This window comes from Colias eurytheme, chromosome 17, assembly GCF_061535395.1.
Source record: "Colias eurytheme isolate Ceu_HAF_F1 chromosome 17, ilColEury1 Martin Lab GWU primary, whole genome shotgun sequence".
Taxonomy (NCBI): domain Eukaryota; kingdom Metazoa; phylum Arthropoda; class Insecta; order Lepidoptera; family Pieridae; genus Colias; species Colias eurytheme.
Genome location: NC_142996.1, coordinates 7,864,985 through 7,879,352, shown reverse-complemented (window position 1 = coordinate 7,879,352; position 14,368 = coordinate 7,864,985). Strand labels below are relative to the sequence as shown.

The 14,368-nt window shown below is 33.8% G+C and overlaps 1 protein-coding gene and 2 long non-coding RNA genes across 3 annotated transcripts in view; 2 read left to right on the top strand and 1 right to left on the bottom strand.

Moving 5' to 3' along the window:
* The window catches only part of LOC149901337 (uncharacterized), a 197,218-nt gene that overhangs the window by 141,123 nt on the left and 41,727 nt on the right, over positions 1–14,368 (top strand). The gene's annotated exons all lie outside the window — the stretch shown is intronic.
* Positions 1–14,368, top strand: part of beta4GalNAcTA (beta1,4-N-acetylgalactosaminyltransferase A) — a 117,710-nt gene that overhangs the window by 97,301 nt on the left and 6,041 nt on the right. The window contains exons 2-4 of the mRNA XM_090111619.1: positions 6,273–6,362; positions 8,394–8,589; positions 13,697–13,956. Coding sequence (XP_089967745.1) covers positions 8,423–8,589; positions 13,697–13,956 — 427 coding nt within the window. The 5' untranslated portion in view covers positions 6,273–6,362; positions 8,394–8,422. The remainder of the gene's footprint in view (positions 1–6,272; positions 6,363–8,393; positions 8,590–13,696; positions 13,957–14,368) is intronic.
* Positions 10,354–11,088, bottom strand: LOC149901340 (uncharacterized). Its single transcript, XR_016457677.1, has 3 exons — positions 10,759–11,088; positions 10,571–10,632; positions 10,354–10,496 (listed from the first exon to the last, which is right to left on the bottom strand). It is a non-coding gene; the product is annotated as an uncharacterized LOC149901340 (long non-coding RNA).

Here is a 14,368-nt window from a genome sequence, read left to right as displayed (position 1 = left end):
ATTAAATGTTATCAATAGATAGGTGTAAATTTGTTACGCGGTAAAGCCAGAGCTTTGCGTATATACATTTATCAATTCCACTTGTATGTATACCTAAAACAAATACTTTATGGGATTTGCATATTCACATAGTTATTTTACTAAATAAAGGTTCCATGTAAAATAAATTAATCCGTACTAATATTATAAATGCGAAAGTAACTCTGTCTGTCTGTCTGTTACTCAATCACGCCTTAACTACTGAACCAATTTGCATGAAATTTGGTATAGAGATATTTTGATACCCGAGAAAGGACATAGGATAGATTTTATCCCGGAAATCCTACGGGAACGGGTTTTTCTTTGATAACGCGGGCGAAGCCGCGGGCGGAAAGCTAGTATTATAAATGCGAAAATAACTCTGTCTGTCTGTCTGTTACTCAATCACGCCTTAACTACTGAACCAATTTGCATGAAATTTGGTATAGAGATATTTTGATACCCGAGAAAGGACCTAGGATAGGTTTTATCCCGGAAATCCTACGGGAACGGGTTTTTCTTCGAAAACGCGGGCGAAGCCGCGGGCGCAAAGCTAGTAATAAATAAATGTTTCGGGACAATTTTCACACACGGCACGATCTGATCCCATACTAAGCTTTTCGCTTGTGTTATGGAAACCAGACGGCTGATAAACATACATATATAATTTTAAATAAATACTTATATATAGATCTATAATTAACACCCAGACACAGAGCAAACATCTATGTTCATCACACAATATTTGCCCCGGGTGGGAATCGAACCCACGACCTCTGGCTTGGAAGGCAGGGCCACTACCAACCAAGCCAACCGGTCAGTCAAATGAACAAGGCTTAAGAAATACTTGTAAGTTTTTACATCAGTTGTCATTATATCTATAAGGAGATCTAAATGTCTACAAAGCAGGTCATAGGAATTCCTCAAAAGTTAATGGTAGATGGCTTTCCTGTTCTTAAAACCAATAACTGACAGGAAATTAAATGTAGTCATATGTACAATCTACATGATACCTACCTACTGGACTACTCACAAATTGTACAAACTTTATACTCACATATATACAGTGCCATAATGATATTTATAAATGCAAAATCAATGACTCGCCTTTTCAATAGCATATTCAGATCGAACACCTATATTCACACACGCCATTAATTTGCAGAACCAACGTTACGGGTATTAATTACATGCCCGGCCCTGTTTATTCGGTTTTCGCGAAATCCGGACCGGCCCCGTTCGTCAAATTAGCCGCTCAACCAATACTAATCTTTTGCTCTTAGGAGGAAATGTGATTAGAGAAAATTACGTACTTTTCAAACATATTACCTAATTTAAAATTAAGGTTACTCTTAGGTAAGATTAATCATATAAATAATAATAAATAATAATAATAAAAAAGAGTTTATTTTCTCACATCAGTTACATAAATAAGTTTACACATTTTCAGTACAAATAAATAAGTGTGAGACTGGTGCCTAAACTAGGTATAAAAATACATAGGTATCATACAATGAAGAGATTTATACAAAAAAAATAACGTAATTTAATATTTGAAAAACATCTGGCTTGTATTATTTCGGGTGATTCCATTATTTTGACTATAATGACTATTCAGTTTTCTATAGATACTGCCATTGTTTCGGGTTTTATTCCCTCATGAGAACCCGTCGAACCCTTCGCTGAAACTTATTTAACCATTCTTATTACTGTCAATTTTGTAAACCTTCTTCTATATTATACTAGCGGTCCGCCCCGGCTTCGCCCGTGGTACATATTTACGTTTTCTCTACATAAAAACCATCCTCGTACTTCAAGGAATATAATAAAAAAAGAATTATCGAAATCGGTCCAGCCGTTCTCGAGTTATGCGCTTACCAACACATTTTGCGATTCATTTTTATATATAAGATTATATGACCCTCTTTTTCTTTATAGTTTATTGTTTAAATATAAATATAAGGAACAGCCGCTTTCCTCGATTTATCTCGGCTTCAATGGGATAAAAAATATGTTAATAAGTAGGTAATAACCAATGCAGGTTGTATACTATCTGTTTACCCATCAAACTTAATCCAAATTGATCGAGTATTTTTTAGTAATTTAAACACAAAAATCCATCCAAATCACCATATTTAATATTATTAGTTACCTCACTAAAGTTTGAATGCAATAAAGGTATAAAGTAATATATTATTTAAATGATCTTAACATTCGTAATTCGTTCAAATCGTTTTCGATCTCGTTTCGATTCGTTCAAATCAATAACCTAATAGCCGATTTTCAGCAATCACTTACATTCTACAGCGGACAATACGATGATATTAAATCAAAACTTGAAGAAAAATGTATTATAATAAATAAATTGGAAAAGGACAACGCTTTTCTCATGAACTCATTAAAGGATTTGAGAAGAGATTTAAACTCAATGGAACAACATGCACGGTCTAATAATGTTGAATTGCATTGTGTGCCAGAACATCGCTCAGAAAATTTGATTAATACAGTTCTCCAACTCAGCAAGGTCATTAAGTGCGACATAAAAGATACCGACATAATGTATTGCTCCAGAATCGCTAAAATGAACCCAAAAAGTAACAGGCCACGATCTGTACTCGTCAAATTTGGCAGCCCTCGCATTCGTGACACCTTTCTTGCAGCTAGCCAGCAGTATAATAAGAACAACAAAAAGAACAAATTGAACTCTGCTGACCTTGGTATTGCATCAGATACACCCTCACCTATCTACATAATCGAACATTTATCACCGACTAACAAAATAATTCATGCTGCCACTAGATTGAGAGCAAAGGAAATTAACTACAAATTTGTATGGGTGCGTGGTGGTCGAATATTTATGAAAAAGGACGAGGTGTTTGAGACTATTGTCATAGGAAGCCTGGAAAAATTGAAGTCGGTATCCTAATCGGGTATTAATATTATGTTTATTGACAAGATTTATTGTTATACTTTTTATTTTCGATTCTATCAAAATCTATTACCAGAATACAAGAGGTTTACGTAGTAATTTAGTTAATGTACGTCAGCATATACAAAACTCAGACTATGATGTCTATGTCTTAACTGAGACGTGGCTGCACGGTGGGATTTTTGACAATGAAATTTTCGATAACACATTCACTGTATATCGTCGCGATCGTGAATCCTCCAATATCAGTAATCATAAGAAATTGGGGGGCGGAGTCCTCATTGCAGTTTCTAATAAAATTTTGTCAAGACGTATGTCAGATTGGGAGAGTAATTATGAGGATGTATGGATTGCTATTGGTTCCGGTGGCGATTTTCATGATTCTATGAAGATATGTGCTGTCTATTTGCCGCCCCCTGTCACCTATAATATACTAGATAATTTTCTTAGCAACTGTAGTTCTGTCATTGATGGATATTCGTCTGGTTCTACGATTCTTCTTGGTGATTTTAATCTTCCCTGCATTGATTGGGTATACGACAATACAAACTTCTTCTTATTTCCTTCTTGCTGTGGTTCTCGTTTAAGAGATCGTCTGGTGGATTTCCTCGCTTTGCATGATTTCACTCAGCGCAATGGATTTAAAAATTCTCAAAGTAAAGTCCTTGATTTAGTACTCTCAGACATTGATTGCATTGATATAACAGTATGCCCTAGTCCTATAAGAGAAGTTGACAGGTACCATCCCCCTTTAGTTATCACACCTAATACTAAAATTACCAGAAAATGTAAACCGAAGCCCTCATATCGTTACAACTTTTTTAAAGCAGATTACAATACAATAATTAACACTCTCAACTGCATTAACTGGAAACATGAACTGAATTTAACAGAGGGAATAGATGTTATTGTTGATAATTTTTATGCTGTTATTAGTAATGTTATTAAACAACATATACCGATGACTTTTCGATACCAAGGTGGTTATCCTCCTTGGTACTCAAATCATCTTTTAAAAGTGCTTAAAAAGAAATTAAAACTACGTAAGAAGGTAAAAAAATATGGTAATCCGCTAGACGTTCTTGAATTTAGTTATCTGCGTAAGGAAGGTGCCACCTTAATTAAAGTTTGCTACAAAAACTACTTAGACAAGATTGAAAAGGCGGTTAAAACTCAGCCTAAAATTTTTTGGACTCATATTAAGAACTTGCGGAAAGGCGGATCCACTTATCCCTCGCAGATGGTTTTGAATTCAGAAGTCGCCAACAATCCTACTGATATCGCTAATTTATTTGCAAAGCAATTTTCTTCTGTATTTGATCCAACACATACTTCACCCGATTATTCTTCATCCAATGATGTTTCCCTTATTAAAATCACAAATTCTTTTAACATATCTCAACATGCTGTCTACGGAGCACTCTCAAAATTAGATAAGTCCAAGGGCGCGGGACCTGATAATATACCGCCTTTTTTCTTGACGTCTTGCGCTCGAGCTTTGTCCTTGCCACTTTCGTATATATACAACGCCTCACTTGAGAAGGGAATATTTCCGTCAAAATGGAAACTGGCTCGAATTGTACCCATATACAAAAATGGCAAACGTGAATTGGTTTCTAATTACCGTCCAATTTCTATTCTCTCCACAATGGCAAAAGTTTTCGAGTCCCTTGTATATAGCCATTTATATTCCACTGTCCAGAGCGCTTTATCCATCAATCAACATGGTTTTGTCAACAAGAGATCTACGAACACCAACCTAGTTGCCTTCATAAGCGATGTGTCAGATGCCGTAGACCGAGGTTTCCAAGTTGACGCTATCTACACCGACTTTTCTAAGGCTTTTGATAAAGTCAGCCACCGCATATTGGTTGACAAGTTGAAACACGCCGGAATTACAGGAAATATTTTGAATTGGTGCAAGTCTTATTTAGGTGGAAGAAGGTCGTCGGTAGTTCTGGATGGAGTTCAGTCCGAGTATTTCTTAGCGACATCAGGAGTGCCTCAAGGGTCAACCCTGGGCCCATTATTTTTTAACATATTTATTAATGATTTGCCTGATATTTTCCAGCACAGTACACCATTTTTATTTGCTGACGATTTGAAATGAATTCGTCAAATAAATTCTCGTGCTGATTCCGATTTAATACAATCTGACCTGGATAGACTGACTAATTGGTGCGAAAGAAACGCAATGTATCTGAATTGTGGCAAGTGTTACCAGATATCTTTTACTCGTTCCCAAAATAGAATACTCTCCAAATATCACATTAAGGGTAACATGCTAATGGAAGTGTCTACGATTCGCGATCTGGGAGTGCACTTGGATTGTAAGCTACGTTTTATAGAACATTATGATGTTGTCATCGCAGCGGCGTACCGTTCTCTTGGATTTATTCTGCGTTGTTCAAAGGAATTTAAAAACACCTCTACTGCTCTACTTCTTTATAATAGCTTCGTGCGCACTCGTTTGGAGTATTGCAGTATAGTTTGGAACCCCTGTTATCAGATTCACAAAAATAGAATTGAAAATATTCAGAGGAGACTTGTACGCCATCTTGCTTACCGAGCTGGTATCGCAAGATCCATAAGCTCTTATGAAGGCAGGCTTAAACACTTTAGCATGACATCTCTCGAATCGCGTCGCACTATAGCTGATCTTTCGTTCTTATACAAATTGTTGAATAACGGTCTCGACTGTCCAGCATTACTTAGTAGGCTCTGTATCAATGTACCGTCTAGACTCCCCCGTCAACCCCGTTCCCTCCTGAGTGCGCCTTCATATAGGACAAATCTTGGCAAAAATTCACCCATAGTGAGACTCTCCCACGAGTATAATAAGCTCACGAGTATCTCGGGAGACATAGACATCTTCGGTCAATCATTAACGAAATTTAAATCGTTAATCCTCAAAATCTCTTATTGAATGACTGTAAAAATGTTATTGAATTCCGACAATTATTTTTGACAATATTGTTTTCACATTGCTCTACATCTAACATTTTTTTTCTGTGTATAATTAAAATATTATAATAAATTATTAATATTTAGATAATAGTAAATTATTTAGATTAAATATTAAATTCAATCCAATTCTGAAGTAATGCTGTATGTACCTATAATTAGTAGCCAATTTAGATTAAGAATTTAAGACTTTATGTACGATTATTTATATAATGTTACAAATTGAGTTACTGTTGGTGCATCATAAATAAATAAATAAATAAATAAATAAATTCGTGAGATTAATAATACTGCGTTATTCTAGAGCTGTTAAATTTTATGATTTCTTTATAAAATGATTAAATTACATTTTTCTTTACAGAACATGGTCTTGAGACTCCACACGAGGCACGCTTGTTGACGGACAATGGGCCACTTCCATAGAGCACCGTCTTTAACTTACACATCTCAGGTAACTAATTACATTTGAGTATATGACTTTTATTAAAGAAAACACGAACATACTCCTTAAAACTCTTGCTATAAGTAAGAAAACATAGGGAATATAGTCCTTGAAAGTATTTTCATTATCATATGAAACGTTTATGTCTGTTCTTTTTCTAGCTTTTATACGGTTAGTGTTAAAGCAGTTTAAAAGTGCTAGTTTGTATGCGACTTCACTATTAAGAATTTTTTGGCATCTATATTACATTTTGTTCCAAGTGTTCGTCAAATATATTCAAATTGTCGAGTCTATTTTTCTTGAGATTTACGCGTCGTGTTAAATAATATTATAAAAATAGCGTTTTCTATATAAGTTATTGTTTGGTGTAAGCGGATTTTCTTACGTATGCGTAGGTAGAAAATCTCATGTCTTGATCGATTTTCTTCACGTTTCCGTAAGAAGCTAAACAAAACACTCGACTTTGTTTGCTATATTTATTATTATTATAATAATATAAATATTGAACTAATAAAGTTTACCATAATATTGTACACTAGCTTTCCGCTTCGCCCGTTGTGCAGAAAACTTAATAAATTATATACAAACCCTCGTATTGAATCACTCTATCTATTAAAAAAACCGTATCAAAATGTGTAGCGTAATTTTAAAGATCAATCATACCGACACAAAGACGGCGGAAAGCAACTTTTATACTATAAATAGTGAAGATCAAATGTAATCTATGAATTATAACCTAAATGAATGACATAAAACTTTAAAGGTCGACCAAAACTTTGTAATGAGATGTCATCTTGATTAATGTGCATTGCGGGTCATTGGGACCCTTTGCATATCAGCTGATGCGGAACCCCGAACCTAAATAGCCACTGGGCGGAAAGGGCCCTTGAGTTAAGACGTGTTTACGTCTTCAAGTTATGTGACCGTTGTAAGGGTTAATACTCCGGAAAACGGCACTATACAAATGTAATAGGGTTTCGAGATATGTAAACCGGACTTTGTATAAAGAAACACTTTAGTACTTATTTGATTTATGCGTCGATGAATTTTGGAAGGCGTAAATTTTCTTTTGGTATTAAGAATTTTATATTGATAGCAGATTTTTTCAAAAGATTTGATACGTGGTTAAACAGGCTGTAGATATAAATGAAAGGAAAATTCGAAGTACACAGTTTTTAGATAATAAGAATGCTTTTTTTTATTAAAATGAATAGAATATAGGGAATAGAGAAATTTCCGTCTTTGATAATAAAGACAATAAGTATACTTTTTCAAAATTTTCTGTGAGCTATTTTATAAAAATGTATCTGAATTTACTCCATACCATACCATAACATTGCTGTGTTTTCTTGAAAGTACAATTTAAATAATTTCCTCATTTATTAAAATCTACTTAGTAAACTCAAATTGCAAAATGTTATTTCACATAGGTACTAATTTTCAAGGATATTTTCATTTTATAACAAAGAAAAACACTTACACAGTAATGCCGTTTCCTTAATGTACCGTATTTACGATTATGAGATTTCAAATTAGCGTGGTAATTGAGTTTTCTTCAGCAATATTAGTATGAATGTTTTTGCTTTTACGCGAAATAGTCACGTTTTATTTTTAGTGATTTCGAACATGATTTCTTATTACTTTGGAAATTTATCGATTAATACCTAATTGGTTCCTAAAAGTATAGCATGTAGATATTTTATTGTTAATCAGAAAGAAAATTAAGTTCAAAATTTGTTATTCAAGTAAATACGCCCTTCTTTTTATCATTAATCATTGTTCAAAATCGTATTTATCGGGAAAGGAGGAGAACTACAGCATTATAACTTTAATAATACTTTTATTTTGATAAAAATGTACTACTTAGTTCCTACTTATTGGTTTAGATAATTATTCCTAAAAATGACGGGAGGTTCTTCTTTTATTAATTTAATTTTTACGTGTATTTTGGCAATTCAGAGCCTTTTTCATTTATTCTTTTAATATATTTTTACATGTTTTTTGGCAATTCATAACTTTAACATTTATTTATTTACGCAGGGTTCCAGTTAGTCCCCGCGCATGTGTTGATGGGCGCGGCGGGCGGCGGGCGGGCGGCGCGGGCGCTCCGCCTGCTCTTACTGCTGGTCCTCGCGCTGGCTGCCGTGGAGTACCTCTTCGGCTCCATCCTGGACGCGTCGCCACTCCGCACGTATCTGTACACGCCGATATATAACGCTACACAGCCTACTGTCAAGTGAGTTTTTTAGAAGCTTTTAAGGTGTCTTTCCACCAATAATGTGACAGTATGTGTAGCGAAGAATGTGTTTATAAATAACCAATTATACCTATATATATATAGCTTCATTTAGTTTAAAGTGTTTAGCGTTTGAAGCGATACTATTAGTAGTACTAGTAGTAGTAGCAAGCGGTTTTGAATGTGTTAACAAACTTTAATAGAATGAGGAATAGGGATATGGGCTTTAGAAGCTCATATTAATACGTACATATTGTGACGTAATAGCATAGTACTGTAACAAGAACTTAGAGGTTTTGCTTTAACTAGTCCGATTGGAGCGTGACTCGGTTCATGCTGAATTTGAATCAACACCTAATTCAGAAACTATGAAAGTTAGTCGCGTCGTCATTAATATCCCTAACCATTGCAATTTCAATTTCTAAAGAGTTCTCTACTTCTAAAATGAAACTCTTAAGACGATACACAAAAAAAAATCCACTGCTTGGCGGGCGGAGTCTAATAGCTCGCTATCGCGAACGCGGGTGTGCGCGAAGTCATTCTTGCAAACTCGCCGCGCTGCCGCTGGCCGACTCGGGACAAACATGTGTGGAGTCGTCATACAGTTATAATATTGTTATACATTTATTTAATTGTTGATTTATTGGTTTTATTTTCTTGCGTATAAACAAATAATCTTCTTTTTAACAACTACTTAGACATTATTAATAATTATTATTATTTCGTAATGTTTACTTTATTACAAAATAATACTGTAGGTTATAAATAATCTTTAAAATAACAAAAAATATTGTAACTCTGAAAAAATGAAATGGTACTCAATAACGCGGACTACTGAATTGATTTAGATAGAATTTGATGCTGACGTAGATATTACATCATGCCCAAAAATGAAAGGTACTATTTCTGAAAGAAGTTGTAAACCCTAATTCTTCTCAGTCAAAGTCAAGAGTGGAAGATATCACTAATACAGTAAAACTGATGCGAAAGTTTGGATGTTAATTTGTATATTTTTTGTTAGTTGTTACTTAATCACGTCAAGACTACATTACCAATTTTGATAAAATATAGCTAATTGCCTGGATTTACACATAGGATACTTTTTATCCGAACTGAACACCTCTGTGGGATAAAACCGGATTCACGATATAACCTAATTCCACGCGGGCAAAGCCGCGGTCGGAATGATATTTTTTTAAATAAAAAAATTGTTTAAAAAAAACACACAAAATATATTGACGCATGTATTTATTTTTTGCACTCTATTATAATTGTAATTATTCATTATAAATAATCAAAATAAAATAGCCAGAACAAAGTTAGGCCCTGGTAGGGTAGGTAGGCAGGTACAGCAATGTGAGACGAACACTGGCTTATTTATAGCAATAATAATGTTAATAATTATAAACATTAAATTAAGTTTACAACAAAAATACATAATATTAGCTAATGTGAAAACGAATCAACCAATCATCCCACAACAATGAAATGTGCACACAAATATTCATCCAAATCGGTTCATGTGATTAGGAGGAGTGACTGCAGCGCCATCTTCCGGGCCCAATTGTGTTTCCAGATCACCCAGGAACTCAATTTAATATATGTACTTACACAAAATTTTTCGAAATGAAAAACTACATTACTATGTAAATATGAATATAAACCTGTTTTAGTACTAAGCAATTTCCCGCACAGGTGTAGTAAGTATAAATGAAATAAATATCAAAATCAATTTCTTTATACAACATAGGTATCTACCACCCACTAAGAAATGTAATTCTTGAAATTTTTTCGTATTTTTTTTAAATATAATACTACTCCAATGAGCTCCTGTTCCATATTTAGTCCACCATACTTCCACTAAGTTCACCATGATTTTTTATTTCTTTGCACTTTGTTGCTTTTTGCTAAAAATGGAATCATGCGATAAAACCAGTAGAGCGTTGATAACATACATTTTTGACTGAATAAAGGTACTTACGAAGGAGTGGGTTCACATTGTGAACAATCAGTGGGTTTATTTTCCTTCTGGATTCCGGATTTCTGAAAAGATTATCTATGCTATAAATGAAAAAACCTTACACATTCGTTATGTACTTAAAACAGGGGTACATATCAAACATCGTCTATAATACAATTATCATCAAATTTAAAATAAAACCAACTTACTTCATTAATTTGTTCCAATTGTAAGCATTCTTTTTCCTCCAACCTTTATGTTTCTTCTTCTTATTTTCTTTATTGTCCCCATTTGTCTCATTTTGTCTTATCGTGTTGTCACCCTTTCTTACGATTGCGCGAGCGACACAAGTTCCCCGTGTGACGGCCGTAGCGGGAATGACTCGTACAGCGATCGGGGTAGGAAGCTACAGGGCGGCTCTCGCTATATTGGCTGGTCGCGCGCTAATTTCAAGTATTTCTTGTTTATTTCAAAACCATCGCATATTTCAAAATTCTAAATCGGTAGACGTATAGGTTGTATATTTTATAGTTAATATCCAAAAAGTCGTAACTTTACGTTTGTTATTTTGAAGATGCCAGAGATTATAAAAAAATAACAATGAGAACTTTGTATTTTTTTTCTATCGAGAAAATATCATGGAATCATGTTTCTAAAACGATAGACGTATTGTGTTACTATTGAACTTTCTTGTCAAGAATTTTCATCACGACAACTTTAATAATATAAAAATTACGAAGGTTTAAACAGGGCCGTAAATGTTAGAAAAATTAATTCATCACCTTAATAGGTATGTGAATAGAAAAAATAAAAGATAGGAGAGGCAACCAACCTAACACGTTTCATTGTAACATATCTCGTTATTACCATAATATGTTTAGATTTACCATAACAAGCTAAGCTAATACGATATGCCTACACAATACACATATCGTCTGCCACTAAGCTTCTATTAGAGAATTGGCAGCTCGTATCCCCTTACGAAATTATTCGTAAATATAGAGGGAATATCGAACATAAATTATTATATACCTACAGTCTTTTTTATGTGATGTTAGGACGGAAATCTATTGATTATTTCAAAGGTTCGGAGATAATTACAGGATGTTTTTCGTTATATTAATATAATTTGGTCGTCAATTACTTTGACTATTCTGGCCTGTTTATAAAACCTGACTTTCAATTTGCTGAACATGTACATATAGCTTTATTGTTCTTACATATTTCTATTAATGAAAATATGTAGTTGATTATAAATAATGGGATAAATTTATCTTTGAATGGATCTTTTTTTGAAGAGCACATTACACAAGACAAAATATGTAAAGAACCGTGCCATAATGACTTTGTGTTTCAATAAATACAGCATAACATCAACGATGTTCGTCGAAGCCAAGGGGACTTTATGCAGAATTGCATTACCGTCTAGCTAGTTTCTAGAAAATAACATGAAACTGTTATATTAAATTGATTCTAGTCACTGCTCGGGTTTCTCGCCAACTATCTTTACAAATATGCACAAGAAATTATTGAGAGAAGATTTTACAAGTAAATGACGCTTTATTTTTGAAATTTGCGATTTCGCGTGTAGCCCAGACGTGTAAATTGTAGTTTTATACATGTTTTAGATGATAACAGTAATAACCAGGAATTATATACTTATCTTTCATGGAGGGAGTTGGGCTGAGGCATGCTTCCACGCGGAGAACGGCATCAGAACTGTTTCTAATTGGTTGCGAAATAGTCTACTCACCTTAAATCTGGATAAAACTAATTTTATTGCGTTTAGTTCCACAAATTCTTCTCAACCACCTAATGATTTTATATTAAAAGTTCACACCTGTGATACATTCAGTTCGAATATATTATGCAATTGTTCTGCTATAAAAATGGTTCCACACATTAAATACCTAGGAGTTATAATCGATAACCTTTGTAAATGGAAGCAACATATTGAACTTATAACCACTAGAGTTCGAAAACTGTCGTGGATTTTTAAAAGACTTAGGGTATTACTGGAACACAAAATCATCTTTATGGTTTACAAAGCTCTTTGCCACTCAATTATCCAATATTGCATTTCGGTATGGGGTGGCACTTTCAAAACGTCGTTATTAATTCTAGAAAGAGCACAAAGAGGCATTCTCAAGGTCATTCTTCATAAACCTTTTAGATATCCAACTGACCAGCTGTATAGGGAAGCTAAAATTCTGAATGTAAGGCAGACATATATATTGCAAATAACTCTTAGACAACATAAAATAACACCTCTTTGTGCTGTCTCTTCTGGTAAGAGAAGAAATGACCTTGTATGCTCTAACCATATTACGCGTACTGGTTTCCTTCGTCGCCAATCTTCATACATGAGTATATTTTTATATAAAAAGGTCAATAAAAGCCTTTCTATACACAATCTTACCTTAGTAAAATGTAAAAAGAAGGTTACAGAGTGGTTGCTGACCCAGAATTATTCAGATACTGAACAATACATAGTTCAAATAAAAATCTAGCAAACGCAACCACTATGGCCACTACATCCACTCACGCGCTTACACACTCATTCACACATACATTCACACACACACACACGCACACTCATACATACACACACGCTCAAACATGCATACAAACACGCACGCACAACATATGAGTATATCTACTAAACTTGAGTTAAAATGTATAATTTAAATTTTATTCTGTATAAAAAATAGCTAAATTACCTAAATCATTATTTAAGTTAATATTATGCCATAGTTTTGTTATTATTGTGTCATTAAGGAAGGTGGACCCCAAAATACAGGCTGTCCTAGTTTGGGGTCCAAATGTTACATGTTTGTACCTAACCCACAAATTGATCAATAAATGATTTTTATTTTATTTTATTATTATTTATATTTGCATTTAATAAACATATTTGTTATCTATACATATAGTGTTTATAACAGCAAACCAGCCGCTAATACCTGATAAAAGCTTTGAAATTACCATATAAATAAACGCATCTCAGCACAATAATAATTTGGCTTTTGCAATATCGAATTTATTCCATAACTGAATTTACCTACTCAAAAAAGTATGTGGGCTTCAAAATGAGCAAGACAAATACTATATTTTCATTAGGTATATTGAAATCAAGTTATTTTTCAGACCCGGTGAAAAATCGCCGCAATCCTGGCCTAAAATAGCACTAGCTATACAAAACGAAACCCAGAAGACTCAACTGAACAATACTATAAGCAATAATAACACTTTCAACATGGTGCGAAGGAATGACACAGACTATACAAGCACTCCGCTCTTGCTCACTAAAATAATGGAGGGAATAAAAAATTTGGTGACTACAGAAGACGGAATAAAGTTCAATGAACCCAGCTTGCCGCTCTGCGACGAAATGCCTCCAGATTTAGGTAAGACAATACACTTTGTAAGATAATGATGTAACGTACGTATATGAATTTTTAGGTTAAGAACTCAAGCATGGTGACGGCTTGAGTTGCGAAAATCACGTGCAAGACTACCGAAAATTTACTTTTAGATATCAGAAATATTTGTAGCGAATTTTATAAATTTATTGCAGATTTTTAACACAATTTAGTTAAAAAGTGTAAAAACTTTACACCATTTCCCTTGCGATAACTAATTTGAGAGTGGAGAAGCGAAAATAACGAAATAATTGAGCTGGTAAATTTTATAAAATGTACGAAGTATTTCGGGTGTTATATTCAATTTAAAGTTGCTATATTTTATTTAAAATTTATATAGTATTTTATTTCGGTTTATAGAAAGATTTCAAAATTATTTATTAGAGCGAATTTGGAT